The 23,778-nt window shown below is 38.9% G+C and overlaps 1 protein-coding gene across 2 annotated transcripts in view; it reads right to left on the reverse strand.

Annotated features, from left to right (window-relative positions):
• Window positions 1-23,778, reverse strand: part of LDAH (lipid droplet associated hydrolase) — a 119,761-nt gene that overhangs the window by 89,702 nt on the left and 6,281 nt on the right. For both annotated transcript variants that reach the window (XM_014956900.1, XM_014956898.1), the window contains exon 2: window positions 15,628-15,786. In XM_014956900.1, the coding sequence (XP_014812386.1) occupies window positions 15,628-15,781 (154 nt within the window). In that variant the 5' untranslated portion in view covers window positions 15,782-15,786. The remainder of the gene's footprint in view (window positions 1-15,627; window positions 15,787-23,778) is intronic.

A 23,778-nucleotide genomic window follows, 5' to 3' on the forward strand; every position in this document is an offset into this window, starting at 1 on the left:
GATGCTACACTTCCTATTTTATTTTACAGAAAAAAACCTGCCAGGTCCATCCCAAAGGCAGGCAGGCAATGCAGTGCTCATTTGTGTATTTTAAAGAATTTCCCAGTCCGTCAAACCAAAGCTGCCCCTGTTCTTTCACTCAGCAGCGAAGCGTCAAAACATGGAAACCATAAGCAAACGCGATGTTAACCTCCATGATTTGAAGGTTACTCCACTTTTTGGAATACCACATCAATCCTCAGACACCTCCGGGCACCTGACTCACTCATGGGTGCCAGCACATCTCAACCAAGCAGCACATCTTGAGCAGTTCTCTCAACTGCGCTTAATTTCCAGCAGTGTTTATGTTGTTGCAGAAAACTCTTAAACAATAGCTGTAAATGGTGACCAGAAAAGAAAAAGACACAAAACTATACAATATGCTGCATATTAGCTTCATTTGCAAAAGATTTCTAAGCATTTCATGGGAAGAATATGTGGACAATTTGCAGAGTGAATCAGAACACAATGGGCCCACTTTTTGGGGGATCCCAGTAAGTCTCAGTAACCAAAGGACTCCTATCACCTTCTCTGTTCCTCTCCATAACGCACAGCATTTCACCCAGTTATTCTACATTCAGCCCAAAGTCTTTCCATTTTTAATTTGAAGACGGGAATCCACCACCTTGTTTTCCGATCTGTTTCACCCACAGCTAAAGCAAAACAGTAGAGAACAACTGAATGTGCAGAGGTGGGACTTTGAGCTATATTAGGAGGTAAATATTCTCCACATATATATACTATAGATACAGGCATTCAAGAGCAGGCACTACTATTCGTTAATCACCCACATATTTAAAAACGTGTAACTTATTTATAAATGTGCATTCGCCTGCCTTTCACTTTCAAGCACTTTCTTGTTAATGTTTTTTCCATCAAATTAAAACTTTAAATACCAACCACTTCCATCTTACGATGAGAGCTAGCAGTGGAAAGAGAAGAATTTGTACAAACTACGTATCTGCCCCAGGATATCACTGAAAAAGAGTAAGTTTTATCCTGAAATACAAAGTCAAACTTGGCCTGTCTTAAAATGAAATACATATTTGAGATGCTACACTTCCAAAAAAGAAGTTACCCAGACCCAGAAAGTTTAAACTCAGATAAAATATGCCATCAATGCAATTCAATCAAATTGCTTAATTATGAATGCAAAACAACAAACATACAAAGCTCATTAAAAAGCCACAGCCCATAGCTACTCCCCACGAGCAATGACAGCTTTTGTGGCTTACAAATTGTCAAGCATTTTGAATTCTTCTGCCACAGAAAATATTAATGGAAACCGTAATTAGAGAGCACTAGCATTAGATAACCCTGTGCAAAAATAATTCCCAGACTTACTGAGGAGTGTACAATGTAAACCACAACAGAACAATGTTTTAGGTTAGAAACAAAGATATACACCAGAACATATAGGAAAAGCCTTCTGGCCAGAAAGGGGTAGGTCAAAAATATAAACAGCTTATTCAAACGAAATTGAGACTAAAACATAAAATGAAAATAATTCTTAGCAGTTCTGGAAGGGATATCTTAAACTGAAAAGGATTTATTTAAGCACTCCATAGTAAATGCCAGGAGTGGTGGGGAGTGAAGAAGAAATTTATGTGCAGCTAAATCATCCCAAACAGCGATGAGGTTTCTTGCACCTTGTTTTGAAACAAGCTTTTGGGTTCTGTGCACTGTCCTGTGAGACCTTCCCCGGCGTTTCCAGTCGTGTCTCCAGAAGTTTGACCATCTGCGGGAGCAGGAGCTGGCATTCAGCTTCATGCACTTCTCTAGCAGTTGCTTTCTGTCTGCTCTGGGACCTCAGCAGGACCATAAAGAATAAAGGCAGCTACATGAATAGAAGAAGGGAAATACACAGCCAACAGCGGGTTTACAGAGAACTTTGAGGAACTGGAAAATATGCCAGCAATTACCATGAGTTTAATTTTAGAAATAATCCACAGTTTCAGAATTAAGGATGTATGCCACAGTATTTACATGATAATATCCTGCAACAAAACCAAATGCAGACTGTTGCTTTTTTCTTAAAAAAAAAAAAAGAGCAGCCATAAATCAAATTTGAAATCCAGGGGCGCACAGCAGGACCACACAAAAATCATTTTTGTGGCAATGATTCTCACTGCCTCTTCACAGAGCTGCCAAAGGTCCCAGCTCCAGCTCGAGGAGCCTAAATGACAAGTTCCTCGCTCAGGGAAACTTAATCTGCCTTTGGCGCCTGACCAGCCACCATGGAAGAAGATGCAACTCCCCTATGTTAATGAATGGAAAGCAGCCCACGCAGATGTCATAAGGATTTAAATGGAGCATGTAAAAAAACACAATGATGTTCTCACACTTGGGAGAAAACTGCAGAATGATCAGGCCTTAAAAGGAAACACACAGGTTTCTCTGACACGCGGGGTCAAGGGATTTCAAACAAAACATGTCACATCATATTTGAACTATCATCATAAAGCCACGTCAATTAAGCTTTCACCTGTTTGCACGTCCAGGGGACTGGCATTCTTCGTGCTGTATTGCATTTATAGGCCGTGCACCAGGGGAGCAGCATCAGCCAAAGAGCAAACAATTACAAGGACGTTATGCAGAAACACATGTGAAAACTCTGTTTGATCCTCTCTGACTCTGGAATCATGAATTTGGCTGGAAAGCACCTTAATATATTTGCTTGGGTTGTGAAAATAGGGAATCTCAGAAGGATTCAGCCAGGTGCCTGTAACACAGCTTATTAGAGAGGTTTTTCAAGAACATTTCACATTTTTTCCTGATATATATACATACACACACACACAGTTTTTAGCTTGATACAGCTATAAATGTACATAATCCTTATACGTAGGATTTTATACTACACATTCCTTATATGCATTTTGCAGAGCAAATAAGCTTGCCTGCTGCTCTCTAACTGCCCCACCTTTAGGACAAATGTGGATTCATTTACCTCTGAAGAAATCCCATGGACAGCCTGATAAACCTGAATTAACCTAACGCAGATGCTTTTTTGCCCAAGTGACAATTGTGCCTGAAGCTTGTGAATAAAAATTCCCAGCTAGAAATTATGCCAGTACATGCCTGTTTTCTCATATGAATGATTAACTGCATTTATCCGGGAACATAAGATACAAAGTCTGAAATTCTGATTTTGCTCACTGCAAACCTACTGGACTTTGTGATTAAGTGATATTGCAAGGGTTATAAAGTCCACAGATGGATTTCAATAGTTACCTCTAACGTCTGAGCCAGGTAAAATAGGTAAATAAATACAAAAAAGCCTTGACTTCATTATTTTTTTTAGTATGCCTCTGAAATAATGGTTCTTGGAAGGGAGTTAAGATCGAGATACAGAACTGAAAAAATGGAGTTCAAAATGGAATAGTGACTTTTTCACTACATTTTTTACATGTAGAAACTAGAATTTTCTAGTGCTTACAGTTAAATAATTTTTGTTCCATTTTCTCTACAGCAAATGAAAAATTAACACATCTAATTGGGTTTCCTGGTACACATGTACACATACAGACCCTCCCAAGCATCTGCTTATGCAGATGAAGACAGATTTAACTACTTTTAACACCCCAGATGCAGTTAGTCTCTCTGATCCAATCTGTACTACAACCGATGCTGGCAGAGAGGCTGCAGTGAGTTCTGCGCTGGGTCGAGAATTCCCAGCAGGAATTTTTCAGGCAGCTTCAAGGACTGAAGCAAAATTGGAGCAGCAGAAAACAAACCTCCTTCTAAAAGAACAGGGGAGAACAAAAGGAAGTGTGCAGAAGAGGAACATGAGACTTGGTGTCAAATGGGTTCACAAGAAAGCCTATGAAACACATCTGAATAACAACAACCCTGATGAGACGACACCAGCAGGAAAAAGACAAAGACAAGAAAAATAAACAATTCAAATCCAAGATAACCACAAATTATTTGTTTCGTGCAGATAAACAGCTTGGCAGATTTGATCACTTTTTAATAATATGCAAGGAAGAAGCAAACAATACATTCAAAAGGCATCAGAAAGTACATTTTCAAATCTGTATTACAGATCTCTCTATGCTCTACCATTGGTCAGAGCTATGGAAAAGAAAAGCCTAGGTTTGGGGCTTTGGGGTTATTAGGTTTTGGGGTTTGTTTTTGGTTTTTAAGATAGTTTTTAGAATAAAATGACAGGAAAAATAGCAACAGGGATCGTGAAGACAGCTAATTTCAGAAAAAAGACTGAATGTGTGTTTCTGCAATTTTTAGGTATCAAGACTGTCATGGGAATGCAATATTTGAAACAGAGTCTAAGATGATTTTGCAAATGAATTTTGCATTTGCATTTGTTATCAGTCTTCAGAAATGCAAGACAAAACAACAAACTGCTCTGCATATGAATAAACCAAGATTTACCAATCCACAACCTTAAGAAAAAATTCTTTGCAGTGACACGACTGTATCTCCAGTCGAGGCAAAATTCCTCGTCGTCACGATATTAGTCCTGGTCCTGAGTAGCTGCCCCATGAAGACTTCAACCCAAACACTTCATTCTGGCAAACGCTTTCCTCATTCATAAACACAAATCACTTCAGAAACAGAAATGTTTAGCCATTTAAGACCTATTGTAAAGAGGCTCGGCCTCTTAAGGCGGTGATAGCAGCCTTATAAAAGATGTAGGACTTAAAGTTGGAAGGCAGTACATAAGTATGTATTACTACATAACTGTTTATTCTTATGGGAGTTTTTAAATCCATCAAGAATAACCAAGGATTGTTGTAAAAAATGGAAATCAGGACAATGATCAAAATCTTCCATCATGCCTGTAACAGAAAAACAAGAGCAAGAGCTATGACTTAGTGAATTTTTGGCTCTACTGTTTTCCATACCTATGCAACGTAATGGGTCAAACTTATTTCTAATAATCTTCAATCATCCATAGGAGTTACTATCAGGATAGAAATGAGGCGATGTGTTAAGTAGATTCTGAAAGGAGATATTTATTTTTTATTATTTTCAGAGATAACTACATCAAAATATTTAACATCAAGGCAAATGTACATCAGCTCAGGTACTTCTGGCAGCGGCTGCCGAAAATAAGTACATTATACATCAGTGCTGTAGCTTTAAACATTTTAATTGCATTATTTGGACACGATGCACATGAAACCACAGATCCTTCATAGGTAGGTCCTTCAATAGGTAATTTCTTCTTCCTTTCCCCCTCAGACATCATACGAAAAGAAACAGATCCTTTTTTAAGTGGTCAAACCGAGCAAAATACCCTAGAACACAACTTTTCCATAACTCTGGCCAACTCAAGCCTTTGCGTGCTGCAGGAGAGGGACCACTTCCTCTCCCGATTGCGCTGCAGGCAGCCGGGCAGGAAGGATCCGTGCTGAAAACAACCCCTCATTAGCGGGGAGAGGACACCAAGAGGAGGCTGTGGATTGAGAAATTTCAGTAAGTCACTTCAGTAAGTCACATCTGCCACCCAGATTTAGCGGAGGGAAATGCTGTCAAGCACAGTTGGATGTTCAACCATCCTGTCATTGCTTTGCCTCCTCAAACTTAACAAGCTCGTATGTGCCAAGCCCCCATCAGAGGTACTTCTGGAGCACTGGGAAATTCAACAAAAGTGGCATATTTCAAGCCTAGATCTGACATACAGGCTGCTCTTTGCATGAGGAAGTTTTTATTTTTAATGATTTATTTTTTTTCTTTTCTAAAGACAATGGAAGCTGGTGGGCTGACCCAGTAAACAAAGCACAACAACTGTCAGCATATTTTAAAATATTAGTCACAAACAAGTAGTCCATTAGCAGCAAAAATAATGGAGTGCAGTGTCCTAAGAACTGAGTTTTCTAATATCTAATAGGGGATAGAACACACTCACACCTTTCCTTCAGGAGGTGCTCTACCAGCATGTGTCTTCTATCCAGACTTTTTTTTTTTCCCAAACAATTTTAAGTCCACTACATCTCAGAAAGATGTGGGGAAAATTAACTGATGTATTCAAAATTTTATTGGGGTTAAAAGTAGAAATCAGATAGGTAGGTACAAAGCAGTGTTATCCCCCAAGAATAACTATCTCAAGTGGTCAAACCATTTAGCTCAGTGACATAAAGGGGAGAGCCCTCAAAGAACGGTGATATGAGTCAACCACGAGCACACCCCATTGACAAGTCCTCAAGCACTTGACTTCGATTTCACTATTCCCATTTAATGAGAAATAATAAACACACCAAATAATCTATGCATGAAAATTAACTGTAAGATGGAGACTGGGAGAGAAAAGTCCTTTCCACTGTAAAAGAAGATCAGGTTTGTGACCACCTGAGGAACCTGAACATAGAGAATTCTATGGGACCTGACAAGATGCACCCCACAGTCCTGAGGAAATTACTGGCTGATGTAGTTGCCAAACCACTCTCTATGATATTTGAAAAGTTACAGCAGTCAGGTGAAGTCCCCAGTGACTGGAAAAAGGGAAACAGAGCACACATTTCATAGAAGTGTAGAAAGGAGGATCCCAGGATCTACTGACCTGTCAGCCTCACTTCTGTGCCTGGGAAGATCATGGAACAGGTCCTCCTAGAAGCTGTGCTAAGGCACATGGAGTACAGGGAAGTGATTCGAGACAACCAGCATAGCTTTGCCAAGGGCAAGTCCTGCCTGACTAACCTAGTGGCCTTCTATGAACTATGGATGTCATCTACCTAGACTTCTGTAAGGCCTTAGACATGGTCCCTCACGATATCCTTCTCTCTAAATTGGAGAGAGAGAGATTTGATGGGTTGATTGTTCATTGGATGAGGGAGGAATTGGTTGGATGGACACACCCAGAGGGTAGCGGTCAATTTTTTTATTCAGAAAAAAGAATAAGTTTCAAAGCAATCTAAAATACAAATTTTCTGTGTCAAAATCTGAGAACTTAGGGTCAAATGCCTTAGACATGGTCCCCCACGATATCCTTCTCTCTAAATTGGAGAGAGAGATTTGATGGGTTGATTGTTCATTGGATGAGGGAGGAATTGGTTGGATGGACACACCGAGAGGGCAGTGGTCAATTTTTTTCTTCAGAAAAAAGAATAAATTTCAAAGCAATCTAAAATACAAATTTTCCGTGTCAAAATCTGAGAACTTAGGGTCAAATGCATTGGATGAGGGAGGAATTGGTTGGATGGACACACCGAGAGGGCAGTGGTCAATTTTTTTCTTCAGAAAAAAGAATAAATTTCAAAGCAATCTAAAATACAAATTTTCCGTGTCAAAATCTGAGAACTTAGGGTCAAATGCAAAGAGTTGGCAGCTTCATCTGGAGCTGCACTGTAAACAAAAGAAGAAGCCACTAGAGAGAGGCATTCTCAGTGAATCACTACCACCTGGTGTGACTGGTGGGGTACCATCTCCTTCCAGAGTAGTCTCAAGACCGAGCGTGTGAACCCACATATATGTGCTACATGTTGTGGACTGACACCATAATTTAACAACAGAAAGTTCTGCAGCAAGCCCAGCTGAAGGAACTCCCACCTTCTCCCCTGACTTGTCATTCCCACCCCCCTACCGTGGCTCACCAGCCCCTGAATTACACTGGCACAACTCTATGGGGCCATGCTGTGAACCCAAACAGGGAACCGTTCCAACTTTAAAAAGACCCTAGAAATAAATGTATGTATTTATTTAATTCACAGCATGATCTCTCAAACTATTGTTCTGGCATAACCGAGGGGTGGAGTGGCACAGTGTGGTGGGAACAGGAATACCTTATGCCAGTATTGTTGACAAACATTTTGGATTGTGAAATAATGGCCTTAGGAAATTTTCTAAGTGCTCCAATCACTAAGAGTTCAGCGCCTGGTGGGTCTTAATATACACTCTACAAACCATTTCTAACTTCCACACTACCTTAGATCCAGCAACATCTGTTTTATACCTCACTTGATTGTTTTAAAAGCTACCTGAAGGCAGGAGCTCTATGAACATCCCGGTCCTGTCCACCACCAGTCTCCTTACAGGCTGACCAAATCCAAACTGAGGTTCAATGAGGGTCTTACCTGCTAATAAAGCAGGGAATGGCAGAGACTTTCCAGGAAGACTCTGATTACGTGATGTTGATCACGTAAAGTCATAATATAGACAGATGGGATACAGGGAAAGAGGCTCCTGAAAATTTTAGGAACATCAGCTAGCTTTCCCAGAGCAAGTCTGAAGAGCAGCCCAGAAGGCAAGTAACACATTCAAAGCATCAAGTGGTTGCCTCAAGCCCTCTGCTGCAGTAGTGCAGAAGGCATGACAGAAAAGCACAGCGTTTCTCTTCCTCTCTCTGTGAAAGGGCTGCAGCTTCACTGCCATTCTCTCCCAGCTATCTTGCAATCAGGCATGATGTTCTACACTCAATACTCTGCTCAAGTATGTCATCTTCAGGACTAATTTTAATTTCATGCACTGCAAATACCACAGAAAAGATGAAGGCGCTGCTAAGCTAATATGTAAAAGAGGAACTTTTCTTAAATAAATAGTGAGTGAGCATCTCTGTACACACAGAGAGGGGATCCTGCTCAGCTGTTTGGATGTAAACATGTACCTCAGGACAGAATTTCAGATGCAGAGTTAAGACTTCTTTTGGTTCCTGCCTTGTCAAGACAGTCAAGAGTCCAATCAAACAAGATTCTTAAGTTGATTCCCTGGACTAAGTGTGTTAAATAACAACATCTTCATTTTTTAACACCTAAACTTCCCTTCTTCTCTGGTCTGTTGCTTCAGCCAAGGATGGATGATAGCAACACCGCCCTACTTGGAAGGTACACTCAAAATAAGCAAAGGTAATAGAACCTTACCTCTACACCAGTAGACCTAAGTGAAGACAAATACATAAAGCACAGTGTTAATATGATGGAAAATATACATCCACACAGGAAACAGCTTTTCAGCCTGACCATTAGGCCACCAAAACTATGTGCTACAGGATTAAGAAAAATAAAATGCAAGTTAGCGTGTAAACAGGAGTCTATGTAGCTTATTTCAACATTAGCACCAGCGCAGTTACACTCTGTGACTTCCACCTAAAAATTCTCATTGCATCTAAAAGAACTACTTAATTCAAATGACCAAAATCCAAAGTTAAATAAATGATTCCTTTAATAAAAACTTGAAGTGCTTAAACACGATATTTTCCTTAATGTCCTTTAAATATTTACTGTTGTACATCAGAAGATGGTATATGTCCTGGCACAAGAAATTCACACAATTGGTAGAAGCGGAGCTGCCCATGGAGTTGGTCAATGATTTAAACATTCCAGGAGAGGAAGTATTTGTTGTCTCACTCTATCAGCTGTGCTTTCCATTGTTCATTTATTTACTCAGCGTTAGCGGATTGTAACTGAATGCTACTTTAGAGACTTGGGTGATGGATTATATAAATTTTGCAAATGTGTAGGAAGAAGATTTGTTTGGTGGTTTAGTACACAATTTGTGAGGATGACTGGCCATCTACTGAAAAGCAACCCAGAGGAAAGGCTGGAAACAGAAGCCATAGCACTCCCATCCTTATATTCTCTGCTCTAACTGGACTTCCTTTATTTTACTCCTCCTAACGCAAGTAAAAATATTTTTATGAACCTCAGCAGCCAACACAACTGATTAATGACTGTCACTTCAATGGTCTTATAAAACTTCTAGGTTTTTTGTCATACACATACAGCAGAGAAACAGTCAGTGCTTACCTGTGCATTCATAGCCTGCTAGTATGAGGTACAGGTGGCTATTCCAGCAATAAGCTTTCCAAAAACCACTATATTTTTTTCTAATCTTTAAAACAGCTCCCTCTTCTGGCATACTCTTTCTATACTATATTTAAGTACCATACTTCATTCTCTACCAGTTTTTACATCTGTTTGGTTCCTAACACTGAACAAACCCAATTTCATTGTTAAAGCACTTACTACACAGCATAGCTGTGATGCAAAGAGAGGGCACCTTAAATTAGAACTCTTGAATGAGTGGCTAATTCTAACCAAGTCTTTATCTAAGATTATCCATACACTTATCTTTACTACCTTTTGAAAGTATCCCAGAGTCAATCCAAACCAGGATCCACGCCTGAAAAAGGAGCCTGGATGCCCAGTCCCTGGGTCACATTTGCAGGATCACTGAAGTTGGATGAGATCACCTGAGATCTCCTAGCCCAGCTCCTGTTCATGCAGGGTCAGCTACAGTAGGTTGCCCAGGTCTGCACCCAGTCAAGTGTTGATTATCTCCACAGCTGGAGACTCAGGGCAACCCAGCCACTCAGTAGGCAGAAATGCTCATGGCAGTACCCTCCTCTAGCTACTGATTACAAAGTACCTGGGAATTTATGTTCCTTACTTTAGCATCTTAATTAGGTGTTTAATATTAGGCTGGATGAAACTGGGCCTTAGAGCCCCTTCCTGAACTAGATGACACAGACCCAGCAAAAAACACACACCCCCCCACCCAAAAACCCAACCACAAACAAACAAAAAACCAAACCACAGGAGAGCTCTCATAACCAGACTGACAGTGACAAAACCGCTGGGGTAAAGGATGAGGTGAGGCTGGACAGACATTTTTTCCTACTGCTGATGCTCTAGCACTATTTTGTCAAAAAAACAACCAAACCACAAAACCAGAAAAGAGCAGCTTTTGCTGTCTAATGCAATCAGGTAGAAGAGGTTCTCGACTTACTTCATAGAATTGTTGCTGGAGCTCATTCAGTGACTGTGAACACAGAGCATGACCCAAAACCCAGAAGTCCCCTTGCCCAGGAGGTAAAAAGTCATCTTTCCTCTTCACCCATCTCTCCACTGCCAACAGCATTCCACTTTCCTCCAGTTGGATTTCAAAGGCAAACAGTGAATGTCACTGTGCCCTGGGGGAGGAGACACCAGGTGCTGACTTAAAAAGTAGTGTCTCAGAAGATGGAAGCATCTTCCTTGATTAACTCTGTGATCTCTACTCCAAAATCAGATTTTGCTTCACATAAACAGTTCTGATCTATCTTCTTTTTATTGATTTGACCACACATTAAGTACCAAGATTCACAAACAGGATTCTGGATTACATTCTGGCCAAGGCTGCCAGAAGCTACATACTGCAACCTAATCTGCTGATACTAGATCCAGTGCAGTTCCTGTAGATGAATGGTTGTAACACAGATTATATACCAACAAGCACATTTAATCACATATATTTTGTATCAAAGCACATTCTAAAACCAAATTGAAGGGAACTGGAGTAAATATTTTACAGAGTTTGTAAGGTGAGGTAGTAGGTTCTTTCATTATTAAGCAAACCCCTTGGTCTCAGGGGTGACAGTAGACCTCTGAAGAACTATTCACTGCAGTGACTGCTAAGCAGAGGGAATGCTTAACAAATTAAAAAAAAAAAAAAGCTGATTTAATGAGAGCCAAAAAACCAAAATACAAAGGAAGTAAGCTTCAGGGCTATACAATTAGTTTTAATGTAAAGTATTATTATATAGTGACTTTTCTTATGCAAATGTTGAGGGTGATGACTGTTTAATATCAAAACAGCAGGTGAAGACAAAGCCAGATAATTTATTGAAAGCTTTTCAGAGTCCCTACGTTACAATCAAAAATAGAACTTCAAAGACTTTAAAGCTAACGGGAAGTCTCACTTCAAGGGAGAACACATTAAAGGCTTGTCATAATCCAGGCAAATCGTTTGCACTATTTTCACTGCTGAAAAATAGTTAACTAGTCTTCAGGTGACAACAGTCCTGTTGCTGTAAGTACATGTAACTACTCCTAGGAGAAGATCAGAATCCAAGCCCTCACTTTCTGTTGTGCAAAAAACCATACGCAACTCTTGACTCAGAGGATTAGCTCAAGAGATTAAATTTTTATACTTTACAAAAAGCATTTGGGTAAGTCCTCATAGGCCTTAAACACCACCAAGTCACTGCATGAGTTGGTAAAGCAATAAGATGATCCAGTAACCCAGCAGTGATCCAACTGCAAGGAGGCAGATGAAGAAACTTGGCAAGCATCGGGAGTACTCCGCATGCACGACAGAGAACTGAATTCTGAAATTACTTCTGTATATTAATGACTGAAACTTGTGTTGCATGCTTTACCACAAAAAATATTATTTACATTACACATTATCAAGCATGAACTAAACTTCCCAAGTACAAGATCGCAAGTAACAAAATTGCCCAGTTTACAGTAATGGTAACAAAAATTAGGAAGCCTGGAGTTAAGGTATTGCAACGCACTCCTGCAAAGAAATGCAAGAAAAACTTGATGAACAGCAAAACTTCATGAGCTAAAGAGCACAGTAGTTTTAAACTTTGTACTGTATTTATTTACAAAGTTAAATGTTGCATAAATACGCAGACACAAATAGACAGATACTCTTAAAACAGTAAAAAAAATAAAAACATTCCATTACACTTTGTGGATCCTGGTTTTCAATGAACCCAAGCAATGTTAAATATTGCTGTAGTAGATTTTATACTTCACTGCTAATTTTACACTAAACAAACACTGCAAAAAAGCAAAATAGACCTTTATGACACAAGAGGAGAAATACCCAATTCCTGTCCTTTCCATAAGGCCGACATTTCCAGAAAACCATGGACCTGATCCTTTCAGAGTACACATTTAATTTTACTCTCATGAGTAAATCTCATCAATTTTAATAGAAAAGAATTGCTATTAAGAAAGGCATATGCATATGTATCTGCATTTATTCTGGACTAAGGAAAAATGGGACCATTTACACAGTAATTACTTCAGTAAACACATTATTACTCCTATAAAGAAGTTTTGCTTACCCAAGGAACAAATGTTACAGAAGAAAAAAGTGTACTGCCATTAATAAACGTATTAGCTTGTTGCAGTTAAGTGAGACTGAACTCTGCTGCACATTCTGTATCCCAACTGCTTCAAGCACAGTGAGCTATCAGTCCTCAGGAGGCAGGATCCTGCCTCATTTAAAGTCAATGGGAATTTTGCCATTGGTTGCAGAGTAGAAGAATGTTTTGGACTCAGCTTCCTCACACTTCCCCCCCCCCTTTTTTTTTTTTAAAAAAAAAAAGTCAGACCAGAGAGAAATCCTCCCCATTATGAAGAAATTTAATTTTAAAATACCCCAAAAGAATGTAAGTATATAGGATTTATTCTCAAATCTCTTAAAACAATTAGATTCCAGCAGAAGCTAAGAATTTTATCGGCTTTCTCTCCTGTATGCACCCCCAACCCCATTTTGTTTGATTACGTATAAACAAAAGCATATGCATGAATTTCACTAAGACTGGAAAAGTATGTAGTGGGGCAGTTTAATGCACAGAACAATGGATCATGTGCAGAAGGGACTAATCACGTTCAGTTTCCATCACTGAACACTTGGCTCTGCATCCTGTCCTCTTCCACTGAGAGTTGCCCTTGTCTGGGTATTTCTCTCCTTGACCTGTCCCAAACCTGTATCCTTTTCCCCTTCTGTTTCATTCCATAAAGAATCTCAGCTAGGGATACATGCCTTTCAAGTGTGAAAATTGCTGGACTCCAGAAGGGCTCTGTGTTTCATACTCGGGAAGTTACCAAAGCATGAGGGGAATGCTATCTAATCCTAATTGTTTAGGTAAACGAACGTGTTGCCAGATGACCCAAACGTCCGGATCTCTCCCAAGGCTGTGTTTTTTGTGTTGGCAGATAGAATTTCCCTTGAAGGCTAAAAATGAGGCATATACCAGTAGGAAAAAAACCATTTGATTTATGAGAAGCAAAACTGCATTATGTTATGCCAGGTCCTAGTCAGCTCCCTGCCAGCTACAGCACTGGATTCACTACTGCATTTGGGTATCTAAAATGAAAATAGCATTATTGTGGTGGTTGTGATTTTTAATTGTTTTCTCAGTGAGAGAACTTCCTGTTTGTTACCAAGGTAATTCTGAAATAAGAGCAAAACCATAAATCAGCTGCTTGCAAAAGCTTGCAGACCATGACAGAAACATTCTGAATATTTCACTGATGTCTATTTTTGGATACCTATCTAGCTAATGTAAGATGTTATTAAGGAGTCTTCACAGAACTGTGCTGCAGGAAATAAGCTCCATGTAGCCCCGCCACTGCATTTTCTTGCATGAAAAGTTTCCTGTGATGAATACAGAGTCCAGAAAGTCTATGCAACTCGGTATATTTTGAGCAGAATAATGTACCTGTCTTGCAGAATTACCTTGTCTTAGATGTCAATGTTTGACTTCCATGCTCTTCCCCTCCAAATCTTTCTACTGATATGTTAGCTTTACAGATTTACTCTACTTGCAGGCTCTACTACCAACCCAAACACAAGGGTGTCACACAACCCCAAGACAGGTGAAAGCTTCAGCACTTGGGTGAAAAAGAAACCCATTGCTGTTTATTTAAGCCTTCCATAGAAATGCCTGAACTGGAAGAAAGCAGCAATTGAAAAGCATCAAATCAGGCTCATATCTCCAGAAAACTGTCTTACAATTTTAGTAAAACACTGTCTGTATGGATCCAAGAGATACATTATACAGTATCTGGCTTTAAAACTGTTCCCACGAAAGAGTAGCAAGATGTAATCATAGGAGGCTTATTTCTTCTTTTCAGTTAAGGGAAGAATTTAAACCTCACTGTCACTGGGTTAGAAGTTAAACTATTATTCAACTCCAGGAGGCAAGGGCATAAAATCATTGTGCCCAAACAAAGTAACATAAAATATTCCATGGGGGTTCTAAAACTGTGCTGTCTTTCACCACTAAGGAGGGACCAGCCCATACAGTGGCACATAAACAGCGACAGACTACACTCTAACAGAAACAGCAAATCAAAGATGTAGATAATCAGAAGAGACATTATTTGCATCACTAATTTTGAGGAAGTAACAAAGTACTCAAAACATTCAAATAAACTATAGGAAGTATTAGAAACCTGCAAACTCTAAGGCAGTATCTGTGCTTGAACGGGCTCAAGTTCTGCTTTTGCTAATGGCAGAACTCCTACAGTTCATTGGCAGACGTCAAAGAATTCAGAACTTCATTAATTTTAACATATTCTAAATGAAAGTTTAAAGCTTTCATTTTAAGATGACTAGATTTAAATATAACTCAGAACTATACGATTCTCGTTGAGTTGAAGAGGCTTATCATAAAAATTCATGTGCAAAAATCTAAGTTAAAGAACATTTACTATTAAAAAAAAAACTTTAAAAAACTCCTTTATCCAGAATTTTCCCTTGAATATCGTAACTCTCATCTTTCAGTTGGCACACAGCTGACATTGCAGTACCACTTGAATGTGCAAGAAATAAATGGAAAGAGAGCAATGGGAAAAAAGCCCCAAACTGCAATGCTTTCAGCAAACCACCACCACCAAGTAAATGGACAAGACATCCTAATTTCTCAGTTTTACCTTATTGCACCAATACGAATACAGATAACAGTAGTAACGAAATATAACAAAGAAATTTCACCATTGCAGTACTACTGACATGCACAGGCCAAATTCTACCACTTATCTGGCAAGATTTTTGAAACTGAAATTCAACATACCCTTCCCAATCGTTGCACTTCTAGACTTACAGGAAAAAAAAGACTCTTACCAGGAATAATCATGAATAAAAGCCTGGGTAGATTTTTACTTTCATCTTTTGAGAGGTCTTTCCAGGGCCCACACTTCAAGACATGGGTAGCAGCTCCGCAACAGTAGATAAATTCTTCGTGTAATGGGATTGCCTCCTCTGACGCTGACTTCATGTTTGCTGTTAGACACAATAAGATCCTGTTATAACAGATGAGCCCATATTTACATAGCTGGCTTCCCATAGAATAATTGGGAAAAAAAAAACAAACTCCCAAACCAGTTGTCATCTCCAGTAAACAGAGGCCCAATTCAGCATTTGATGTTTGAATACACCATAGAAGTCAATACATGTTATTACTACTATATGACAGAAAGTATCCATCAGTTTTTGTCACAGAAATACGATGGTGAATTGGAAAATCAGGTCTATTCTACCTTAAAGGCAAATAATTTTAAATTTCTTATTCACACTGTCCACTTAAAAGATTCAGCTGAAATCTATTTGAAGGCAAACAAAAGAAAATAATACCAAACAAACAGAACTACTGCATGAATGTTTTTGCAAGATCTGTGTGCTTCAACTATGGGAGCACAGCATCACTTAAAAACAACCAACCCAACCAGAATAAAACCCAAAAGAAAATATCAGACACCAAAAGGAACATGCTAAGTACTAGATTGCCTTCCAGCAGTAGATAGGCTCCTTATTTTAAGTGCAGCTTGACTTACTTCTCTAGAAATTTTCAAAGGATTAAAGGAGGAGTCTTTGCTTTTCTTAATCAGTTAGAGATAATTAAGATTTGATCAGTTCAGGCAAATATTTATGCTCACCTTTGTAACTTTCCTTATATTATTTCGCTATTTGAGTGCAGTAATGAGAAATAAAACAGTATGCTGCCAAACAAACATGGCATGTTCATCAGTTCATGTATTTATCAGGTATGAAATCATTACGTCCTAATAGACTATAATTTTGGAACTGCCTGATTGACCAAACTCCCATATCTTTCCTACAGTAAAAAAGCCACTTCATCAAGTGAATTAAAATGTCATCAAGGTGAACCAAGACATACACAAGCATCTGCCAAAATAACCATCTACCATCTGCAACTACAGGTACAAAACCTATCTATCAAATGCAGAGTAAGAAGCCTGCCCTTCTTGGAGCACCATCACACACGTGCATCACTCGGAAGAGGGACCGGTGCTTGGGAAGTCCACAAAGCTGTTTGTATCAACTTCAAGGGTATTTGAGCTCTACAAAATATTTCCAATCTTGTAAGAACCACATTTCAGGCTTCTGAAGCAAGAGATCTGGCTTAAAGAAGGTTGAGAAATTTGGTTAAATTATTACAGGAATGACTATGCATTCCTTATCCAATACATGACACTCTATAATGGCAAACAGTTAGGTTGGGCAGCCTTTTCCATTTAATTAAATTGTAATTCAAATCACACACAAGGGGAAAAAAAAAGATTAAGCCTAACGACTAATCTAAAAGATTAGTCTTTAGTGTCTTTACCTAGTACACCCTGTAAATTGACTGAAATATGTTATGCAAAGAAAAAAGCATAATGAGACAAGTGAGCAAAAAATCCTGATATTATAGGCCAGCAATTTGCAAAAGCAACTCTCAAGGACTTCACATGCAGCCACCACAGGAAAACATTTAAGGTAAACCTCAGCTTGAAATTAACAGACAAAAGGGGAACCACCTTCAATGTTATTTAAGAAGATGGTCTCCCCCAGGTTCAAAAGCCACTACTTTGTGTATAACTTATATAGCACCGATATATCAGCATGTGGAATTAGGATAAATATTTAGAATAAAATTAGAATATGATCACAAAAAAACCAACATTACAGTAAAACTGTGTATTGTTGCATACTACCTTGATTTTTAAAACATCAAAGGCATGTAGTTAAGGATAACTAATAAGGATAGACCTTTCAAATACTTTGCTTACTGAAAAAGGACCATTCACTTCTAAGTACAAAGATCCAAATTCTATTTCCTAATCAGTTTGTGAAGTTTTAAGCATGTAAACTAAGGCCTAAGATCTACAAAGTCTGCAGGACCATGAGGTGGGGGCACTACCTTCACAAATAGTCACTGGAAAATTCTCAGTGCTACACAACTTGAAAGGAACAGACCTGAATGAAGCTGTTGCATGAAGCTAAAACACCAGGCAATGCAGAAGGGACAGATAACACTTTATTTTGGACTAACAATAAACATCTTGAAAAAAATCTAGTACAAGGCAAACAGAAAATGCTTCTGGAGGGTAACCACTTTCAATTACAGCACAATTCTCTGGATGAAGCTGGGGTTTTTCCCCCCCCGCCCCCCAACCTCCCTACTTCACCCCCTGAAAAAGTTCATTTAATGGCAAAGGAGAGATATTTACTTCTTTATTAGCCATGTTATCATCTTTAACTTACAGTGAGTGGAACATAAATAATTGAAGTGAACACTGTCATAATATAATAAGGTATATTTTGCAATGCATTATTACTACTTTCATTTCTTCATTATTCCAAGCTGAACGAAATAAATCAAGAGCAGCTCTGACAGCGAGACCTAGTTACATCAACAATTAAGCTTGTCATCCCCTTTCTGAGGTGTTTGCAATCCAAAAAGCAAGAGTTGCAAGTCCTTACCCAGGAAAAGTATGTTTTGTACAACACTTCTGATCATGAACCAATAACATCAGTTGCAAAGTTTCATTTTGAATTGATTTCACTGAACAATTCCAAATGGAAATCCCATTGACAGCTCTCCATTCAAGCAGCACTTGAAACATAAGGTTATAAATTAAGCAATGAGAAAAGGAAACTCAGCAACACATTCTGAAGTAGTAGGCTTTTCAGGTTCACACAGATTCTTATAGTAATTTTTGTTCAGTTTTTAACTTATCTTAACTTCTAATTTCTAACATGCAGCGTTGCAGTACCCGAAAGCAAGACTGCATGCTAGAAAATAAAAGGTTTTCTGAAAGGTTTCCGCCCATCTGAGACAATCCTAAAAGGTTTCCTAGCACTAACACTACATAACAGCTGAGGGATTTTTATTTATTTATTGTGGGGTTTTTAATTTGTAACTTTATGGCATTTAATAATAGAAATGGGCTGAAGAGAAAAACAGAAAAGACCGTGGATATACTCCAAGGATACTACTCAGACCCATTTTAAAATTAAATCAGTAATACCCCAAAATACCTCTGGATCTCATTCCCTCTTCATAAATGAAGATTTGAAGAACAGTAATTTCATTATAGCATCTATCTTTGGCATGAATCGCCTGCGTTTCACCTAGAAATATCTTAAAATGACCTATCAATTTCCAAATACATTTAATGGGCAGAGGTCTCAAGAGAGGAGACTCCTACCAGCTGGCTCAGCTTGCAGAGAGGGCACAGTTTGCGCTGCAGCTCTGAGAGCGCTATGGAGAGGACAGAACCACAAACTTGACCAGTGGGAATTTCATATGAGTCATCACAGTAGAAAGTAATACTTGCATTTCTTTCTCTGGCTCTATGTAGGCAATCAGCCCTTATTACATCCAATGCAATATTTCCCTCCTCCTCTCCAACCTCTACCCCTTACCTCCACACATATGTCAAAAAACATTACAAGAAAGGCAGCTTCTGTCAACAGTACTTAATCTGGTAGCAAACCTTCTGCTAGAATGCATAAACATGGGCTTTGACTTGCAAGGTAGGGCTTTAGCACTACATTAACACACCCTTAAAGTACGTGTCTACTTGAATGCAAACTCCTATTACAGGACACAAAGATCTAGGTGACAGTAGATGGACTGAGTAGCAAATAACCATGGCACCAGCCACAAGGTTTCTACCTCAGGATGCGACAAATCATGCCCAAGCTAGCAAAGCCCATAATGAGCAGTCAGACATACACTTGCGCTTACAAATGAACACATATATCTTACTACTGATCTGGATTCCACCTACTGTCATTGCTTCAGAGAAGAATATTTGGAAACAGAGTTCCCCACAAGTAGCAGATTACTACTGCCCCATGGCTAAGTCTCTTCATATTCATCCTTGGTTCAACCGACTCCAAAGTAAAATGCTGCTAATAAAATCAAGTCTCCTTCGCACACATTGTCCTTAATTAATTATGCAACTGTCTTAATAGCATATCAACTCCTCCATCCTACACTATTACTTGGAGTCGGCATTTTATTTGAAAGATAACTTGGGAATAGAAAATTTTGAGATCTGCATCCAAAATAGTGTTTGATGAAAGAATTGTCACAAACTCAGCCTAGCACCGTGTAACATAACCAGAGTAAGTCGACTGAGATTTGGTCTACAAACTCCCCAACCACAAGACAGGACAAACAGGTTGGTGCACGGGATGTGAAGAACGATGCTGAAGCGAGAGATGCAATGGTAATCACAAGAGCAAAGGCAAGTTGCATAAAACAGTGGTGGAAACGTGAATGATGAGGCAAGGAATGCTAAATCATCTGGGATGGTAGTTACAGCCAGAGCAGAGCTTTACTTCAGAGAGTTGTTTCCTTGAGAAATCTAAGGACTGGGCCAACAAATCCCTTACGATGCTCAGCAGTGAAATGCACAAAGATCTGCGTCTGGAGTAGGACACTGTGCTTCAAAAGCAGCTCAGAAGTAACTGGCTGGACTAAATTATCTCCAGAGTTTTCTATAAATCAACAGTTTACAATTCCTAAGACCCTAAAACATCAGAAAAAAAAAAAAAAAAGGGTGAGGTGTAATAAGGGTCTCAGCCAATTTTTTTAGTACCTTAGCAAAGGCAGAAGGCTTCATGAATACAGTAGGTGACAATAAGTATATAGGTCAGAGAAAAGGAATCTAAACTAGATCAGCCTCTCAAAACCAGAAGAAATTGAAGTTCATGGATTATCTGTACCAGTCTAAATAAATAAAAGAAACACTGACCTAACTGGTGAGCTTATGTGATTGAATTCAGTATCACAGTGCAAAAGAATAACTGGAAAAATAGAAAGCAAGATTCCTTTAGCTGCCTGCTACGCTAAGGCTCTAACAATTTCTGCAACATTATCCTCAGAAGAGATTCATCCAGACCTGACGTAAGCTCCTTGATTTGCAGACTGGAACTAATATGCTCATAGCTAAAAACTAGAAGCAGAAGGGACAGACTGACCGACCTGGTAGGAAACCTGCAAAGATGAAGAAGGGGAAAAGGGCAGAGAACACAAGATGCCTAGATCTCATCAAGGATTTTTTTTGACAAACTACAGACAAATAGTAGATGCCAGATTTTTTGCAGAAAAACAGCAAACGTAGGCCAAAGACTTTGCAAGCTGTTGTGACATCAGTCACAAATCTTGAACCAGTTCAATATAAGAAAAGCAGCAGCAGCAGCCAGTAGCACATAAAACTGAGATATTTCTTCATTGTACTTTACAGTACAATTCTCTGTCAAAGTCATACAATGGCAAGGACTAGCTCTGAATTAGTAAATAAAAATTGTTAAGTACAGACACTTCAAATGAAGAAACATAGTTACAGGAAATAACCCGATAAAGCCCAAACATCTATACCTAAGGCACTTCAGAGCAGCAGGCTGTTTTTGTCTAAAACAAAACAAGGCAGCCGTATTTTCAGGGATCGCTCAGTGACCAAGCAATCCGATGCCTTCAATTTGTTTTGTTCCTGTGTCATTCCCCCCATGTCCCTCCCTCAAGCAGTAAAACAGGAGAATTTCACTGATGACTGTGCAAAAATATCTGTGAAATGCATGTGTAAGCTTACTCATGCTTAGAGCTGTAACAATAAAAAGCTGAAGTGCAGAATAAAAACCTGAATCAGTTTTTATTTCTGAACCTTGTACAGAAACACCATACAGTGGACTGTGCACAGACTTAAGTAGGAAGAAACGTATTAAGAACTGGACCTACAATATCATCACAAAATCTGGATTTTACTACCTCTAATAACCTTGTAGCAATCACCCAGAAAGTGTGTACTGTCCTGGTGGAAGGCAAGCAGGGAAAAAAACTTCTCAGTATCAATTTTGTACTGGACAAGTGGTCCCTTGTCAGTGCCAAACATTATAAAACTAGTTATTTAGACAACTTTTCAGCAAAGCAGAGTAGGACTCACAAACCAAAAAAAGCATTAGCTTAGAAAGGTCCAGATTTTGTGGATTCAAACCAGGAATAGGTGGATCCCCCACCAATCTTGTTCCAACAAGGTACTTTGCTCAGGTATGAACAACTTGAAAGAGTTTCGGGGGTATACGTATTATGAAACACATTTCAGCAGACTGGAAGAGGTCCTACATACCATGTCCTGTCAGTCTATTTACTCATACCTCGGTGGTAACTTCCACTTCTTCAAAGGAGCTAAAACCTCACAAACTGTTTAAGTGTGTACTGTCCTGGTGGAAAGCAAGCAGGGAAAAAAACTTCTCGGTATCAATTTTGTACTGGACAAGTGGTCCCTTGTCAGTGCCAAACATTATAAAACTAGTTATTTAGACAACTTTTCAGCAAAGCAGAGTAGGATTCACAAACCAAAAAAAGCATTAGCTTAGAAAGGTCCAGATTTTGTGGATTCAAACCAGGAATAGGTGGATCCCCCACCAATCTTGTTCCAACAAGGTACTTTGCTCAGGTATGAACAACTTGAGAGAGTTTCAGGGGTATACGTATTATGAAAACGCATTTCAGCAGACTGGAAGAGGTCCTACATATCATGTCCTATTTACTCATACCTAGGTGGTAACTTCCACTTTTTCAAAGGAGCTAAAACCTCACAAACTGTTTGTGAACAGTTCAGAGCTACCAACATGAAACTGACCCCAAAAGACCATGAGTTTTACTTTGCTCTTGTCAGTGCCAAACATTATAAAACTAGTTATTTAGACAACTTTTCAGCAAAGCAGAGTAGGACTCACAAACCAAAAAAAGCATTAGCTTAGAAAGGTCCAGATTTTGTGGATTCAAACCAGGAATAGGTGGATCCCCCACCAATCTTGTTCCAACAAGGTACTTTGCTCAGGTATGAACAACTTGAAAGAGTTTCGGGGGTATACGTATTATGAAACACATTTCAGCAGACTGGAAGAGGTCCTACATACCATGTCCTGTCAGTCTATTTACTCATACCTCGGTGGTAACTTCCACTTCTTCAAAGGAGCTAAAACCTCACAAACTGTTTGTGAACAGTTCAGAGCTACCAACATGAAACTGACCCCAAAAGACCATGAGTTTTACTTTGTTTTTTCTTAAATTAACTTCATAAACATCATTAAGGTGGGGAATCCCACAGATTATTTAAAGTGGTAGATATACTTATAGCAACTGCCCCATTTCCTAGTTAATACGCAAGCCTGATGACAAAGCTAATAATGTTGACTTTTTTCTTAAAGTAACTTCATAAACATCATTAAGGTGAGGAATCCCACAGATTACGTTAAAGTGGTAGATATACTTATAGCAACAGCCCCATTTCCTAGTTAATATGCAAGCCTGATGACAAAGCTAATAATGTTGATACCTTAAAAAGAAATGAGCAAGAAATTCATTGCTTAAAGAAACAAGTGCAGTCAAGGAAACGATGATGGTTTCATTTGCATGAAAACAAATAGATTGGTTTAATTTGGTGTAATATGGGGTGTTCTCCAGAACAGAAACTGAGATTTTAAGAAACTTTTTAGTCCTGAGAGTTTCAGGGGTATACGTATTATGAAAACGCATTTCAGCAGACTGGAAGAGGTCCTACATATCATGTCCTATTTACTCATACCTAGGTGGTAACTTCCACTTTTTCAAAGGAGCTAAAACCTCACAAACTGTTTGTGAACAGTTCAGAGCTACCAACATGAAACTGACCCCAAAAGACCATGAGTTTTACTTTGCTTTTTTCTTAAAGTAACTTCATAAACATCATTAAGGTGAGGAATCCCACAGATTACGTTAAAGTGGTAGATATACTTATAGCAACAGCCCCATTTCCTAGTTAATATGCAAGCCTGATGACAAAGCTAATAATGTTGATACCTTAAAAAGAAATGAGCAAGAAATTCATTGCTTAAAGAAACAAGTGCAGTCAAGGAAACGATGATGGTTTCATTTGCATGAAAACAAATAGATTGGTTTAATTTGGTGTAATATGGGGTGTTCTCCAGAACAGA

Source organism: Calidris pugnax, unplaced genomic scaffold, assembly GCF_001431845.1.
Source record: "Calidris pugnax isolate Ruff unplaced genomic scaffold, ASM143184v1 scaffold171, whole genome shotgun sequence".
Lineage (NCBI taxonomy): Eukaryota > Metazoa > Chordata > Aves > Charadriiformes > Scolopacidae > Calidris > Calidris pugnax.